Source organism: Acipenser ruthenus, chromosome 22, assembly GCF_902713425.1.
Source record: "Acipenser ruthenus chromosome 22, fAciRut3.2 maternal haplotype, whole genome shotgun sequence".
Taxonomy (NCBI): Eukaryota; Metazoa; Chordata; class Actinopteri; order Acipenseriformes; family Acipenseridae; genus Acipenser; species Acipenser ruthenus.
Window position 1 is genome coordinate 5,435,700 of NC_081210.1, and position 18,397 is coordinate 5,454,096.

The window sequence follows — 18,397 nt, forward strand, 5'->3', positions numbered from 1 at the left end:
AAGGCTAACGTTAGTTGAGTTAATGTTAGACGACCATGCCACCCCAGCTAATATTACGCCTGTAGGACGAGGCCTGTGTTGTGGTGTGGCTTGTTTGCTCATCTCTGGCTCAGTAAATAGCTGCATGCTGCTGCTGGGAGCACAAGGCCAGTGACTGCTGTTGAAACATTAACCAGTCGGAGGCTGGACTCTGCCTCTAGCGGCCCGCGTTTGTGTGGGGAGGTTGGAGGAAGTCTGGCTTTGCATAATCAAGGGGAGAGAAAAATAAGAGCAAAGAGATGAAGGAAAAAAGGGTAGAGGTGGTCCAGTGGGTAAAGTACTAGAATTTCACCTCCAGAGGTCTGCGTTAGCATCTGGTTTAGCTCACAAGCTCTCAGTGGACAGCAGTGTAAGAAGTCTTGCTATGAAGTGCGAGCCCTGCTCCGATTAAAGAATTTCAGTCTCCACTGCACCTTTAATAAAGCACCAAAATCTTACAAAAACTTAAAGCAATTAAAAAGTAACACATATGTGAAAAGCCACAGCTGAAAGTGAATGGGCACCAAAGCCAATACACAGCTTGGGTAATCCAGATGCCAAATCAACAAACAGAAAAAAGTACTGGGGTGTAAATAAAGGCCAACAAAAGAACAGAAACCTGAAGGAAGAGAACCTCTGGAAGCGATTTCTGCAGCCATTAGCCTCCAGTTCACAAACCCCTTATCACTGGCCAATACAAGCTCGTACCAGTGGTTACTGCAATGCAGGGAAGGCAAATGGAGAGGATTGGTTGGCAGGTACAAACAGTATCTCCATCAGAAATCTATGAAGTTAACAGTCCATACAGTGCAGACTGCACCCTTCCACTATGTATTTTGAGCTGGAGGCAGTTGTATTGCTCGTTAATGTGCCATTCTAGAGAGTGTTTTTTGGAGCATGTATTATTAAAGTACTTCATGACAACAAAGGATAGGCAAGAAAGGAGTGTGTGTGTGTGTTTCAGTGAAACTGAAGGTTCAGGAAAGCTGCGCTCATCATGAAAGTGCAGTATCATGATTGGAGTGCTCCTTAGTATATGCCTAGGGATAGAAGCAGGTACATTGCATCCAAGGCCTGTATGTAGGTTTGAATGAGAGCCTAAGGGACTAGAATGGTGATGCAAATATATATATTTTTAAGGGAGAGGTTTCGTAGAATTAAATACAGCTAGTACCTTTTTATATTCCTTTTTAAAATGTGTACAGCACAGTGTGTTGATTGTAATGTATTTATGCATTGCTGATGTGGAAAATATGATTGAATGACGACATTAATGTTTTAGTTTTAATTCCAGTTTTGAGTCAGTGTGGTTATAAACAACAGAGAAGTCATGCTTAGGACAGACGATATTTATTTAGGAACACAAAAAAAATGATAAGTTAATTATTTATCAGGTAGTCCACAAATATTGTGGGAATGGTATCAATACAGTCATAAAGAGTAAAAGAATACATACAAGGAAACTATTCAGGAACAAGCAATCCTAAAGGTAGCCCAATAAGAAAAAAAAACCAAAATGGTTTGTTGGTGTTCTCAGTCTTACCAAAAATGCTTATTTAAAAAAAAAAAAAAAAAAGACAAATATTTCTGTTTTTGTCTTTTTGGTTTTTTTAGAAATAAATGGACAGTTAAAACCTAAAACCAACTTCCAGAGAAAAAGTCGTCCCTGAATATGCATAATTTCTTTTTTAAATATGTTTTTTTTTACCCTTCCCTCCTAAAAAAAAAAATCAATCCTAGTAAAATAATTATTATTTGTTTATTTAGCAGACATCTTTATCCAAGGCGACTTACAGAGACTAGGGTGTGTGAACTATGCATCAGCTGCAGTGTCACTTACAACAACGTCTCACCTGAAAGACGGAGCACAAGAAGGTTAAGTGACTTGCTCAGGGTCACACAGTCAGTCAGTGGCTGAGCCAGGATTTGAACCGGGGACCTCCTGGTTACAAGCCCTTTTCTTTAACCACTGGACCACACAGCCTCAATAATATTGAAAACATCTGTTGTTTTAAAAAATATTAAAATTCAAGTTAAACAAAACAAAAAAAAACATCCTGTAGTTCATGTGCGTGAGAAACACTTTTTTTTTTCTTTTTTAAAAAATGCATCATTTTGTAATTTAAAAATAAAGTATAGTGTGTACACTTGAGCAAGTCATGCAGGTGGCACATATTTTTACAGAGAGAAAAAAAATAAACTAACAGTAGTCTGTTGTTGTTTCTAGATGCTAACCTACCCCCCCAAAAAGAAATATTTTACAAACCAAAAGAAAATTAAACAAAGATTTGAAAACACCTATCTGCAATCCCTGCAGAAATTTTTTTTTTTTTTTTTTTTTTTACAATGTGTAAACCTTAACCTATTTGCCTTGCTCTAATAAATCGCATGTGTTCTGCCTGATGAAGAGCAGAGACAAGAATTAAAACAGTTATTATTGGAACCCAGTGTGTGATAGAAAACAACTAATCCCTGATTGGTTGGCTTTAGAAAGTCAGGTGACTGCAGCACCGCAGCATTCCATGATGCCACTGGGAAATTACGTCTCCAGGATGGTTCTGTCCAAAGTCTTTAACATAAAACTAAAGTTACTCTTCATGCAAACACTGGTACTGCAGGTCTTGTATTGGACAAATACACTGGCTCTCCCCCCAAAAATATAAAAGTTGTTTAAGACCACCTGAAGTTTTCTCCTTGGGTTAGCTGCAGCATGACACAAGTTGGTTTCTTTAAAAAATGAAAAAAGAAATCTTATTTGACTGTTGTCCACGTCGCAATGGCTCCTTGCTTCCCCCTTCCCCCATCCCCCATTATTCTCCAAAAATAAAGAAAAATGAGAGCCCCCTCCCCCCGACTGCCCCGGGTCCAGGATCTCATCTCTCCGCCTCCATTGTGACGCTGGCCTTCTGTTCAGAGGTGGCCTGCTGGGTGACTGTGGTGGGCCAGCCAGGAGGGGGCGCCTGCGAGGGAGGCTGCCCTGGAGTCCACAGTCCCTGCTGGCTGGGGGGTGGGGGGGTCATGGCCCAGCTGACCTGAGGGGGGGGTGAGGTGGTCATGGAGGCAATGGGGCTGCTGCTGGTGAAGCTCTCTGAAGCCTTGAGCCGAGCAAACATGGTGAGCGCGTCCGGGAAGTTGGGAGGCGTTGCCGGCGTGTTGGCTGGAGTGCACATCTGCAGGTAAGAGAAAGCAAGAGAGAGCAATGACTGTTTCAGTAGGTGTAAAGGGACAGGCATGAAATGCACTGCCCAGTGACCCACATTATTATTTGTTTATTTAGCAGACGCCTTTATCTAAGGTGACTTACAGAAACTAGGGTGTGTGAACTATGCATCAGCTGCAGAGTCACTTACAACAACGTCTCACCCGAAAGACAGAGCACAAGGAGGTTAAGTGACTTGCTCAGGGTCACACAGTGAGTGAGCCAGGATCTGAACTGAGGACCTCCTGGTTACAAGCCTTTTTTTTAAACCACTGGACCACACAGCCTCCTTACACATAGCTCATAACCTGCTCGCTACTGCAGAACTCTTATTGGGATGTCAGAAGCTCCTCAATAAGAAAAAAGCTCCAGCCACAATCCTAAAGGAAATAGCATGGATCTGAAAACACCTTGTTCTCAGTCCCAGCAGGCCGCACTGACATTCCTTCTACATCCTTAAACTGTTTATTTTTTTGTTCTCAACAGCTTCCCTTTGATGACCTCACTTCACCACCCTACATGACCCCATCCAACCCCTATTGTCCATCCTGCTCCAGGGCCTCAAATTCCTAAACATGGAAATGGGAGCAATCGGCTCCACTGCGCTCCCTGCCAGACAGTAACCTCTGTTGTTCAAAACACAGCGCAGCTCATCTAGAAACTAACACATTCGCTCACAGTTTAGAATTCCACTGACCAAGGACAAAACGCTTTGCTTAGCACCAATACTCTGATTGCATTTTAAGAACGGCGCCACTATTCTTCTAGCGGTATCAAAAAATGCTAAATAAGAAAACAAAAAAACTATGATAAAGATAACTGTTGTGGGCATTTTATGCTGTGCTAGCATTAAATAACCGCACATAGTTATGATAAAGATAGCCAGGTCATAATTAAAATCAAAATCTAGGGCAAGGACCTAACAGTACTTAAAAACCTTAAAATGGACAATATAATTACTGTACACTTTATAAATATTTTCTTCGATTACAACCATAATATATTTTACAAGGAGAAGACACAATACATTGTAGCATCTTGCTTGGCAGACACTAAATATTGATATTTTAAAAACTTTTCAACTGCATTGGATTGCACTGGTCCACAGTCAGGTATCATTTTATCGCTTATTCAGTACCCTTTCTATTGTCTCTGCTAATGTGGGAACAACCTTGAATTTAAGTGCATGGAAGAGATATTGATCAGCCCTTGCAGCCTGTAAATAAATTGGATTCCAAGTGGTGTCATTTAAGTATTCTGTCCGTCTCCTCCACTCCCTCCCCCCCTGCCGTTCTCAAGTCCCAAAGCACAGTGTGCTATCATGACCCTGTCACTGACTCTACCAGATCACAATTCCTGCCATCTTGTCTATACATTAGCACCTCTCATCTTCACAGGATTAGAACTCCCCTACATAGGTATTGCATTGCACTGTTAATGCGATTCAGACCGTACTTTGTTTGGCATTTTATTTCAGGAAATTCCTTGCAATCATTAAAACTTGATCTCTGGTCCTGCTCTAGGGTAAAGAAATCTCTGTTTGCAAGCCATGCTCTCAGGTAGTGTTGCACTTCCTTGGTCAATTCACCTTGAGTTAGAAATTGTCCCACCCATTCAACTCCCTTTTCTGTCATTAGCAAACCAGCTGCTTCCTTTTTTGATGGACAAAGTTTCAGCCAGTAAGAGCTCAAATCAGCAACAGACTTCCAAAGTAAGGGATGGAAACTGAGAATCTTTTGCAGCGCTAAATACTATTTGTTAAAATGAAAATGCATGCTTGCTTTAACATGTGTTTCTTTGAAACTAGCACATTTAAGATCAATGCAGCAAATGCATGTACACCACATGTTTACTGCAACCACTTTAAGAACACCAGGTTTAGATCGCTGAACACCACAAGTCACAAGACAGCTTCTTGTGGTTGGAAAGTGAAAGCTCAGACGCTGATCTGCTATCTAAAAATCTGCCACCAACAGAAAACTGACAGGGAGAGACTGGGCCGGGTGCGATAGATTTGAATTGGTTTCATGCAGTTATCGCTGTTTGACAGAGCTCTGGTCACTTGTGTTTAATATTTAATTTAAATGCACACACTTTTAAGAAGGTGTACGTTTGTGATCGACAACATGCTGCTAGTTAAAAGCACTCTCAGTTCCTTATTTTAGACACAAATCATGCAATGGCTTTTTCAAAAAATATTAAAAAACAAAACATTTTTAAACCGTGTGATGAAAGGAGGGGTTGACTGAAATACTCAATGTTTGTGCTTCGTTTCTAATGAAGCAGCATTTTAAAGTCCCTGTTTGTTTTAACCCCTCCCCCCCCCACTCTCCCATTTCCATTAGCTAATCTCCCTCATTTTCCCTTTAATCCGTTCACAATGACAGAGTAGGAGTTATTTCACTCTCAATCACTGCCACACAGAACTCTCTATTGTGTGCAACTAATTCACAAACTCCCCCTCCCACAGTCTGTCACGTGACAGGCTGTGTCTCACACAGAACCGTCTCGTAGGTTTTTAGAGATTTTAAAGTCACTGCAACAGCTCTGTGTAAATCAACTTATCCCTACTGCATTGTGTCCACATTTTTTTTTTTTAAAGGACTGAACTGCATTCATTCGACATGTTTAACTTTGTTTATAAGGGTACATTACTTACTTTTGTATCAACTTGCCGTACAGTAGGTTTCTCTTTGAACACACTATTAACCCATTAAGTGCCATTGTCCTCATTTGAGGACAGGCTGCACTGTAGCCATAGTAACAAATGACCACTCACTGATGTTCACATGGTCAAGCACCCAACAGGCCTTCTTAACTTAAAGTTAACTAGACGTTGATCCGTTATTTGTGTGGATGTATTGTAAGACTTGGATTAAATGGAATTAAAACCAAGTTTATAATTGGGATTAGGCAAAAAAAAAAAAAAGAGAGAGAACTTGCGTTGGAGAACTGAATGCCACACTGAAGGGAACACCAAAGATGATCCGAATTCAACCTTTGTTAACAGTCCCTATCAACTTCGTGGACATGTAAGGACATGCACATTTAAATGACCTATTTTCTACAGTTCATTTTTTATTGCGTTTGGACACAGATAGTGAGCCAGGGTTATGTGTTTTGGGGTAGCTGTTCATTTGCAACTGCTTTTCTTTTTAATGCTGTTGTTTCCATTGACATACAATAAAGGTTATATCAAGGCTAGGTTTCTTGATCAAAATCAGCACCATTTAGTACATACTAGCTACTGTAACTCTTTAGCACACAGCAGCCATCGTTTGAAATGATCTACACTTTGAAAGTCCCTGGGCAATATTTTAAAGAACGGTGTCATGACAAATTCCACACCTCGCTGAATTTTGCATTACTTTGATATGAGCATGCATCACTGTTTCATGGAATTTTGCCTGTGTGATTACTTACGCTATTAAATGTAGTCATCGCTGTGGTTTACTGTGAACTTTCGATATTACAAACTGAATGTACTTTTTAGACATCATATTTTACATATACATTATATATATTTATTTATATATATATATAATATATATGAGAGAGACCGTGAGAGAGAGAGAGAGAGAGAGAGAGAGAGAGAGAGAGAGAAGGTATATCACACACAAACAAATACATTTCTTTCTACACAGCTGAAGAAGGGATTTTGTTCAAAAAGTCATGAAATACATTTTTGTTTAAACCTTTTGTGTACATCCAAAAAAAAAAAAAAAAACCTCATATTTCCTTTTTGTACACTGCAGTTATACCTCCTTCAAACCTATATATACCTCCTTCAAACCTACATTTCATTTGTATTAGAAAGTTCACAGTTAAACTACAGCGATTAATAAATTAATAGCGTAAGAAAATCGCAAAGACAAAATTGAACAAAGCACTGACGTATGCACTGCTCATCCTAGATCTCATTTAGGTTCTAACCCTGACCCTCAAATACAGAAGTGACATCCAAGCAGCTTTATCTTTCCTGTAAAACTATATGCAGTTCAGAAGGTCAAGGGTTCAGAAACTTCAGATATGACTCCCTAGCTGTGAATAGGCACCTTGTGCAAGAGAAGAGCCTCCTGGAGAAGCAGCAAAGTTGGACACTGAGGGCCTTCTGATACAGATTTTGCCTATCTAGGCTTAAATAAAGAGATTGCATTGTGTGTAGACTGGGCCATACTGTTATTACCCCATGAATCAGGCATGGAAAAAGCAGAGGTCTGAGATTTACCCCATAGGACATGGAGACTTGATAGAGGACATACAATTACAATAACAGATCAATGAATCACTTGAATGAGCGATTTCCAAAAGAAACATTCTTGACCATTACACATCAAAGCAGCCAGGATACTTCTTTCTATTTCAATGAAACTGAGGGTGTGAAATATTTTCTTAAGCTTAAATCCAGTTAAAAGCTAGCTAGGACTAGAAACAGAAGACAAGCAGCAAGGCATCAGAATTCAAGATCAAATCCCGTTTGCCCAAAAATCAGAGGCTAGAAATCAGACATGTTTGTTCTCAACTTCAGTACAGTAGCTTGCGTTGGAAATGTACAGAGCCTGCTAACCAATATACATGCTCGCTGTAACCTTTGAAACACATTACACCACACCCCGAGACAAAAAAAAAAAAAAGGTTTTCATTCAAGTCTGAGAGGAAGGTGTCATCCATGACTGTCACCAGGCAATCCTTATACCATTGTGGGTTAGAGCTAAACAAGCTTTACTTAAGGTTACATGAGGCGGCTCATTATTATTATTATTATTATTATTATTATTATTATTATTATTATTTTTATTAATATTATTTTTATTATTATATACAAGATTATGTAAACCTGCTGACTGTAAGGTTTGAAACTGGGCAGACTGATTTATTTATAGGGTACTGCAAGAAGACATTTCAGGATTGGCTTTGTAATATAGTAAGCCACCAAGAGTGAAAGCCAGGGGTGGGCGTAGTTTCAGTAATGTACCACGACGCAGCCTGTCAGGAGTGCCGTTCTAACTGAAAGGATCCAACTGGTGCAGACTGGACCTTCATAAACTAAAGTAACACTCTTCACAAGATAAAGCTAAAAGTACCACTGTCCTCTAGCGCATGCCAGTTTAAAATCAAAAGGACTCGGATTTGCTTTCATTACTGAGCATTACCTCTGCCCTTCCCCCTCCCATCCACCATCTGCAGATATGCATGTAACACTGAATTTGAAACTCTCGTTCGAAACACTATAGATTAACAAGCCTTCGTTTTTTAAGGTTATTGAATTTTATACAACAGTATCGGTAATCAGAAACATACTCTTGCTCGTTTGACCGTTTTCCTGGATTTGTTGGGGAGGGAATGCACTCATTTTACAATTTTGCTTGTTCAGTTGTAAAGGTCCTGGTAGCTGTCTCCACCAAAGGTCTCATATAAATCAATATTGCATATACTAAAGCTGAAAGAGACAGATCGGCTCTACAAACAGCTTACTGAGGAAAGGTCTGCAATATCTTGAACTGAAGGCTCACAAGAGAACTGGCTACAGACTCTCGCAGCTCACCTCAACCCCAACCTGAACACCCTCTGTCATTCAGTTCTGGGCCTCTCTCAAGCAGTGTGACAAATATGTCATAATGTAAGTAGCTGGCAAGGTCAAACAACCCAACTTGTATCCATTGTGCCCTGAGACTGACTTGAACCCAGGCCTCTGGGGGGGTGAGAAGCTAGTGTATTAGCCTGCTGTACCACTTTGCCCCAACAGTATCAAACCGGAACTCATTTACATTATGGATTTTGATGGTAGAAACCTGTATACATATCAATCTGATTGATACAGCCTTCTTAGATTTTATGCATTTCATTTCTTAAATTTAGTGAGCCCAAATGTATCCTGTTTGAATTCTTGCAAATTGCCACCATATCCCATTTAAATCCCATGTCCATAAAATATAATGAATGGCGCCTGCATACTAGCTTAACCACAAAGTTTACAAGTGAAACGTCAATACCATGATATCTATCTTTAATTTCCTACAGAAGTGAACTGAGTAAATAAAAAAGATTAAAAAAAAACGATATTTTAATGGAGGCTATCAACCCCAGTATCTACACAAACAGAGGCTGTTTTTCACAGGCATGGAGCAAAGTTTAATAATTAAACACTCCAAACTACCTCTGGTCACAGAAGGGTTCTCTATGAAATCAACAAGAGCAGGTTAACCTTTAAGGCTCTCAGCAAGTTCCTGTGAGTGTGTGTGTGTGTGTGTGTGTGTGAAAAACCGTCCTATAGATATACTGGTATATCTCCCTGTTGAAAGTTTCTTTCCTGATGGGTAAAACAGTATTTTATTTAGCTACTGTTCCGTTGCCTGGTGCTTCCACATCCAAGATAGCACACAATTACAAATGGGCCATTCCGGGCAACTGACTTTACTGCATATTTCCACAGGCCACCTGGGTATGGAAAAACAGACTGCCGTTCATTGCATAGCAGTCTGATCCATTCCAGATTTGACTTATTATTCACAGTGAACAGGCTGAGGTGTCTTATTGCCATCCCAGTAACACATCCAGTGTACCTTGGCCTCCAGGAGAACTTGCCCAGTGGAGCAGCTTTGTGTTCATGTTTGAATCCCGTTATTACCCCAACGCTGCCGCAGAGCGCTCGCATATTTGGCAGGGGAACTGCTTGGACAGAGCCTCGGCTGGAGCATTACTGTGCTACAGTGACATGGCAGTTAGCTCACATCTGGATTTACATTGACACAAGATATCTATCCAGCCAGCCAGCCAGCCAGCCAGCCCACAACATTCCGGAAAACTCTATTCCTAGGAACTCTCCTCCAGCGGCCGAGCCTGATCCAACACAGCCAGCTGGTGTTGGCTTTCAAAACAGCCACACACACAGCTGGGCTCCCAGCTTTCGTTTCTGATCGGTTGGAAGATGCTTCTGCATCCAAGAAATTAAATATAGATATGCAGTAGCATTATCTCAAAACTAATACTTTTTTTTTTTTAATTCACCCAAATATGACTGTATTTTACTCTTACATGTCCACGAAGTTGATCTATGTACTGTATTAACCAAGTATTCATTACAAAGACACAACATGGGTGTTAAAGAAGTGCACTAGTATTGCCAACTACGTAAATATGATTCATTGATAGTTAACAAGCAGATTATGATTCATTCAAAAAATTTCCCCAAGACAGTAGCCTAGTTTAGTTAGCAATGCTTCCACCTCCTATTAAACATATTTAATTTACTCCTCCGTGGCGAACCGACACAAACAAAATGATGCAGACGAACCCATCTGAACTGAATTACACAGCCCCAACAGGCAGGAAGCAGTATGTTCTGACCATCATCTATGAACAAGCAGAGAAGTTCCTGTAGCATGTTCTGAAGTCCCCAGTGTGTTCAGACAGTGTGTTGGAGGAGCCAATATAAAAGTCTTTGGAGTCACGTATATTACAACATTCATACCCATGGAATGGACTGCATCACCACCGCAGCTACTGAGACGGAGAATCACACAGCACTTAAAGACACCACTTCTGATTCTTTTTTTTTTAGGATCATGAATGAAAGTACAGTTAATTCTCATTTGACCAGCTCACCATTAATACCCTCTCTGTCAGCCTCTTTTAATCTGACTGTTACATGCTGTGGTAAAAGCTTGGGAAACTTGGGGGAAAAACCGTAAATAACAAGCTGTCTGAGAGCACAATAAAGCTGCCTTAGATTACTTCAGCATTGCTGGGGATCAAGTCCACCCAACAATGGCCATCACCATAACAGCACTTGTACCCTGATTGGGGATGGTTACTTTCAAGACAATAATGCACCCGTTCAGCGTGCCAGAATGTTGTGCCAATGGTTTAAAGAAATGTTTGAAATGAACTTGAATGCCTACCTCCCCTGCACCAGCTGCACCTAATGGATTAACATCCCTTGAGACAATTTCCAGCGCGTTGTATTGTCTGTGCCACCTCATGTTAAGGTGTGATCAGGGTAAACAGTTATGAGGTGCAGGTCATAATGAAGTGGCCAGGAGGTGTAGAAAGCTCAGCAAAGTGCACTAGAAGGCGTTATCAAAGACGGTTTTCAGAACAACAATGAAAGCGCCTGATTTGATTCATGCACTGCAATTTACTTCCCCTTTTTTATTTCACTATTCATCTGCACACAGTGGCACATCACAAGTGGTGCGCTGAAATCTTTTCCTAAGGCTGTTCATTAAAAAAAAAAAATAGAACATGCATATTACACAGCACAGAGGGAAATGAAGGTCAAACGATGGGAGTAGTCCCCAAGATCTTTAACCCTCTTCCAGCATTTCAAATACTATAGATCTGATTAAGTATAAGGCAACAGACTAAATACTGCAAAAACAGAAGTGTGTGTGTGTTTTTTTCCCATTAATGGGCAGCTTTACAGACAACGAGAAGCAACTCCCTGACCTAAGCAGTAAGCTGAAACTCAACTACCGAATCCTATTACCGCGCACCTTATCCATTTAGGAGAGACAAGACTTCATGCATCTACACATTATAACAAGAGCGATCTGGTTTATGAACTTTGACCTGTTCAGTAGAAGGAAAACAATCTTGAGCATCTCTTCTATGGAAAGTACTTGTAATGTTCATGTGGCTTGGCAATGTGCTCTATTTGAAAAGCGGAGGGGGGGGAGAGATGACAATAGGAGAATTCCTTCCTGTGTTGACAGTACTCAAGCCCTTTGTCAGTCCTGCACCATCCCTTCCTTCAGCTACTTGTGCAGGCCTGCTGTGGAGCCATTTTCTGGGCTCTGAGCCGCGTTTCCTGTTGGAATCAACGGTGCTGTCTGTGTTTACACAGGGTGAACACAGCCCAGCCTGCCAGGGAGAGGAGCCACAGAGAGAAAGAGCGTGCATGAATGGTACAGGATGTAAATGAAACTGACATGGGCCACTTCTGAAAGGAGAGCCTGTGTAGACAGACCGCAAGAGAGCAATTTCGCATCTCCTTTCACCCTTCACTCAACAGACTGGGATCTTCTGTTTTGAAATGAAAACAAGCTTGCATGATGCAGAGACATAATTCTTAATACAGTAAAATACATTCCGATAAGGCTACAGTTTCTGACCATCTCGTAGGGAAAACCTTAAACTTGAAGACCATTTTTATACGGTCACAGTTGTTCTTATTGGTGTTTAAACTGTCTTTAATTGATAAGAGCTTTTATTGTATGGTACAAAAACACAATCAAAAAAAAAAAAAACACACTTTTGAGGACACAGATATGTTTTGCTAATGAATGCGTTTCTTTACCATCTGGCGAAAAGGATCACTTTGATATTGAAAGCTATCTTACTTCAAAATGTTTGCTTGTCCAATAAGGTCTCACAGGTCTCCATTTTGAATGTAATTAGATAAATATTCATTGGTTGTCTGGTTTTGGAATAGACAATTGCACTGTATGGGAAAAAATGATAGTAAACGACACCAATATATAAATGTATCTGTTTATCTTGTCTAAGTTTTATATTACAATTTGTCACGCATGTGCAGTACACTGTTTTAATCTGGAATTTCTATTTCTTTTAATCTTCATTACTCTTATCCCATGATGATCTACGAGTCATGTTTTCTTATCTATATCCTTATATATTCCTTATCTATAATCCCAGATGAAGTCTGGGATATTATACTAGTGAGGAAGACTTGTCTCCATGTACACTGCATGCATCCTCGTTATGGTTATTAGAGGATAAGTGCTTTGGTCTTTCCTTGTTTTAAGATACTGTTTTTTTATTTTTAAAGTTGTCAGTTAAGTGCAGCTTCTGTTTTTGAATTTGATTTTAACCAATCAATTCAGAGACAGGCTACTTTGCCTGGTAATCAGATCCACGTGTGTATCTGAACTGTAAAGTGTCCTGTCATCACAATCTGAAATTCCATTGAAAGTGAATGGCAGAGATTTGTCATAAAATGAGGGAAAAGTGGCCTTTTTTATTGCTCCCTAGGGGGTAGGGAGTGATCAGGAAGGGCACTGTGAAAAGGATGTCACCGTGATGTTTAACAAAAGCCAAAACACAGAATGTAGTGGAAATGTGCACATGGCTGTAGGTTTAAACTTCCTCTTTCTCAACCTGTACACAGAGTACTAGCACCATCAGAATTCATGTCAAGTTTAAAGACAATGCTCCTGTTTTAATATAAAGCCCCTCTGGAATGTCCAGGTTGATCATTGCTGCTGCACTTCCGGGATCACAGAACATACCAAGCATTGGCCACTGCGATACGTGCAGTTAGTTACGGTTACAATATAAGACTCTATTTACAAGTATCCAGAAAAAATACACAAAGAAAATACTAAATAAAAATCACACCCACCTCCCCCTTCCCCCTATGTGCGTGCAACTCTGACAAAGCACCAAGCTTATCTTCGGCACAACACACTGCTAACTGTAATCTCCAAGGGCACGGTTTTAAAACCTGATTAAACTTTAATGTGGAGCCAATCTGTCGTCCCTACTAGAGGCAACTACTCCTACCGAAGCTTGTAAAGGAACACACATTAAAGGGCCTCTGTAATCTAAATAAGAGAGAAGGGTTCTGCCGATCGAGACATTCTCACACGTGTGACGATAAAGGCTGGTTTTCTGTGCCATCCATTTGCGCTGCTCCCTCATGATGACAATGCTGTCCTTTAAAGGCAGAACCAGCTATAAGGCGTTATTCCTTCCATTTTCCCCTTTCATGCCATTTCACAAGGACCTGCATCCTCATTATAAAGCAGAACACATCTACTGTAGCGTGGTCTCTTAACAGCAGTGTTATAATGATCTGATTATTTACTTTTAACTCACACTGTTGCAATTCAGGGGCTGGTCTGAGCATTTGAAACATTGTCTTTTGTGACTTGAAAGGAGATGGAAGCCTTGTGCCCTTATGAGTTTTCTCACGTTGCATTTGCACAGCAATTTTGCACACTATATATTAAGCATTAACCGTGCTTTTTTATACACTTTGCTAGGCATTCACCCCCCCCCTCCCCCCCCAAAAAAGATTCCTTCAGCTATGACCCAGGGATAACACTTGAAATACAATCAGACATAGCCTGAAGTAATTCAATAAAACAAAATACAGATCAGATGCTAAACTCTCACCTACTGTAGTGTACACTAGATGCTTGTATTTCAGAAATAAGTAAGAGGCAATTTCAAGGCCACCGCGACCCACGTAGAAATGCAGTGTTTACACATGCAGTAGTGCAGCATGATACAGCCGTGTGGGAAGCTTGTTACAATGTATTATTATTATCCATTCTGGCTATTGCAAGACGTTTTCACACGCAATTCAAACTGTTTAAACTTACTACTGTCTCCTTTTAAATCATAATACTTGAATGAATTTGTTGCTTGAATGTTGCTTCCTGTTACGCTGGGACATGGTGCCAAAGAAACGCCCTAAAACAAGCTGGATCACCTCCTTTACCATGGACATTCACAATCAGGCATTTCCCTTGTTCGTTTTTTTGTATGAAGGGAGTTGCAGTAGTCTTTCTGCTGGTATCTTTCCTACTGTAGGATTTGCCTTTCTGGAACTGTGTGGGGATTTAAATTCTGTAGGATTGGAGACTTAAGAACCCTGCAGGAAATTCAACATTAGGAAACAGGTGATAACAGCTGTTATCCTTTTTTCTAATTAATTAAAAAAAAATCTATCCAAAAATTCACAATGATTACTTTATTATTTCTCCCTACTATTACATTTAAAGAAAAATATACAAGTTTTAAATGGACTCCTTTCAAACTGTCACAAATCTTAATAATAATAATAATAATAATAATAATAATAATAATAATAATAATAATAGTCTATAAATGATGTACTGTAACTAAAATGTTGATACAAAATAAATACAATATTTAAACTTAAACGTATTTAGGATTTGTAGGGGAAAGTGTAATCTCAACCATTTAAGATCATAACGACTGCTAATGAATTGCTACGTTTTTTTTTTTTAAATAAAAATCTTCAATGTTTCAAAACCTCATTTTTGCGTTATTACTCGACCCGCCATCCCATTTTTTTCCTGCATTCGTAACACTAATGCAGCTAAGAGTAACAGTAGCCTACATAAAGTAACGAAATAAAGGCCAAACCTTATTCCTGGCCTACATGTGACCACATAATTGTAATTCCTGATACCAGTATATGAAATACCAGTTTTTTTTTTGTTTTTTTTTTACTGTTGCAAATCCTGTAGATCGTGCAGCAGTGGATCACAACAGCTTTCCTGGTATTACTGAAAACATGTTTTTATAACTCAAAAAAGGAAATAAAACATTTTTCTCACGTCTTGACTTAAACGCGAAATTCAAATTAAACAATAGAACTAGTGTTCGTGTTTTTTTCTTAAGCAAACCAGTAGTGAGCCGAGCAAAAACGCGGATGTTTTGTGTCTTATCATTAGTAAGGGGGCCAAGTGTGAAACAGCAGTTCAACAAGTCATGTTTAAGGTTTTCCTGGAATTACCCTCCCCCATCACTTTAAGAGCAGAACACATTTTCAAACCCTGAATTATATAACCGAACTATAAACGAAACCACCTCCAATAGTCTGTAGAAACTGTTTTTGATTTGTGTTTATTTTTTGCTGCCTTACTTCCAAGCACAGTTCTTAACCAATATGTTATTTTACATGAAAGAAAAAAAAAGACAATACTGCATTCTAAACGTGCTGTCTGCGTGGTAGTACTTGTGTTTATTTTTTGGAAGACTCCTGGGCTCAACATGGCGGAGCGGCATTCACCATTTATGATAATAACCACAACACAATAACAATAACACACGCTTTTGTTTTTTTTAAAAAATACATACAAATAAAACTGCACATACCAGTAAATGTATAATAAGCAAATACTCACCATCTGATGGTGGTGACTGTACGGGATGTTGGTTTCTTGAAAAAAAGCACTAAGAGCAGTCTAAAAAGGAAAACAATGGTAAAAATCCTCTCGGGTATACAGCAAAAAACAACACAGTATAAAAATACTTTTAATATAATGTATATACAACATACCACATATTTGTTCTTAAAGAAAGGTATCATTTTTGTTATTGTGTTTTTGTTTTTGTTTTGTTTTTCTGTTGCCATAACCGGCACTTGAAAAACAAATTTCCTGCATGTATTGCCATTCTAGACAGTATAAATGTTGTAACAATTAAAACGGTCTTGATAAATAATAGTGTAGGTTACTACAAATCTATTATACTATCAGATTACGTTTGCATTGTTGTTATTTGGGAGAGGCTGCTTTACTGTGCGTTTACACATTGCCAGTCATTTATTTATAGTATTACTGCCCAGGTACTTAGAACCGTGTAAATGTGGAAATGGATTATCTATTCATGTGTAGCAGCCAATTTATGTTAAAACAATAGATAACCCAAATACAATGCGGTTAAGTGTTTCAATATTAAACATAAGGTTGTAAAACCAACTGCAAGGAATAATCAGTTACACAATATTTATATAAAGAAGTGGCTGTATATAATTATCCTCTGCTGTCCCACATTTGTATTGGATTTCTATATGCATATTAACAGCATGCAATGCAATTAACATGGTAGTCCTCGCTACATTATAATATATATATATATATATATATATATATATATATATATATATATACAGTACACACAGTGCCACACACTGTACAAGTCATACCTCAAATTGCCAATGTGCCGCTTGCAGAAGCTGTTTCGCCTGGTCCGCCGCGCAACCCGCGGTCAACACAAACTGATTGATCATGACTTGATGTTTGAGCTCGTCCATATTGACCGAGATCTCGGTTTTTGTATAGGTGTGTCTTTGCTGTTTTCCTTCTCTTTCTGCGATTCAGTCCCTAGGATTTTTCTTTTCTCAGTGATCCACCATTACAGCCGGCTGTGCAAACAAAAATATTTACTGTAGGTCCTGCAGTCTGGCGAGCCTGCCCCTGATTGACAGCTGACGGCAGTGAATGGGAGGGACGTCATAACTTTGGGAATTGTAGTTCTTTTTGTCGTCATGCGCAACGTTCTTGTTTTGAACAGGTGACAGAGGAGCTGCCAATAACTACATCGGCACTGGGTGACTTGGAGGATCAAATGATAACAAACATATGCCTGCAACATACTGCATATGTACCGTGGACAAATAGATCATTCAATGTAATATTTAACATGTATAGTATATATACATTTCTATTGACTTTTTCCAAAAATGACAGATCAGAACGAAAAGATTCCTTGGCATGAAGTGCTTGCCATGAATACTGTTTTGTGTGTTATTTTTAACAATGGGAAAGATTACCGATGCTGTCCTTTCAATCTGAACATTGTTTTCCGTACTCTGTAGTTTGTGGCAAATTAAATGTAGCTACTATACCCATGCTCAGTTAAACATAATGTCCCTCATGTGCCCCTAGTGCTAAATATATTTTCTACAATTTACTCTTTTCTATCTACCAACTGGACTGCATTTCCCAGCATGGCTCGCTTTGTTTATTATAATTCTGGGGTGTAACAATTTTTGAATGACAGCAGCTCCTGCCCAATTCCCAGCCGCTTTGTGCCACTATCTTACCAAATAAGGTAAACAAATGTCCCAGCACCAATGGAAGGCAGAAGGGGCGGAGCCAGCAGCCGTCAGGTCAGGAGTTCCATGCCTCTGTGCGTGTGCGTGTGCGTGTGCGTGAGCGTGTGCGTGTGCGAGTGCGAGAGAGAGAGAGATGTAAATGTTGAGCTCCCTGGAATTACTGAGAGGTGGGAATCGTGGCAACTTGGCAAACACATGACAAAACTAGCGTGCCTTCCAAAACAGGCGTTCGTGTTCTGCCAAGCATAAGATGGAGTTGATCAGCCAAAACACAAAAATAACAAAAAGTAAACAGCTTTCCTTAGTTTAAAACGTTTGCTGTATCCACTGTAATCCGTGATATACTGTCGGATATTCACTCCATTTTAGATTTCAAAAACTGCTTTATTATAGAACATAGATAATATAATCGGTATTTTGTAATACTGTGAAATGATCCATGCAAATGCTGGCATGGTGCATAATTCATTAGCATCCATATGTAAATAGGGCTGCAATGCATTTTACTTGCAAGTTGTTGCATTATTAATATTAATAAAAGCACCCCAATCCACAAAGAATTA

The 18,397-nt window shown here is 39.5% G+C and overlaps 1 protein-coding gene across 1 annotated transcript; it reads right to left on the reverse strand.

The window, feature by feature from the left end:
* Positions 1–1,352: 1,352 nt before the first annotated feature.
* LOC117431339 (UBA-like domain-containing protein 1) lies at positions 1,353–17,237 on the reverse strand. Its single transcript, XM_034052157.3, has 3 exons — positions 16,923–17,237; positions 16,120–16,179; positions 1,353–3,188 (listed from the first exon to the last, which is right to left on the reverse strand). Exons 1-3 carry the CDS (start codon positions 17,028–17,030, stop codon positions 2,892–2,894), a joined length of 465 nt encoding a protein of 154 aa, XP_033908048.1. The 5' UTR covers positions 17,031–17,237; the 3' UTR covers positions 1,353–2,891.
* Positions 17,238–18,397: the final 1,160 nt, after the last annotated feature.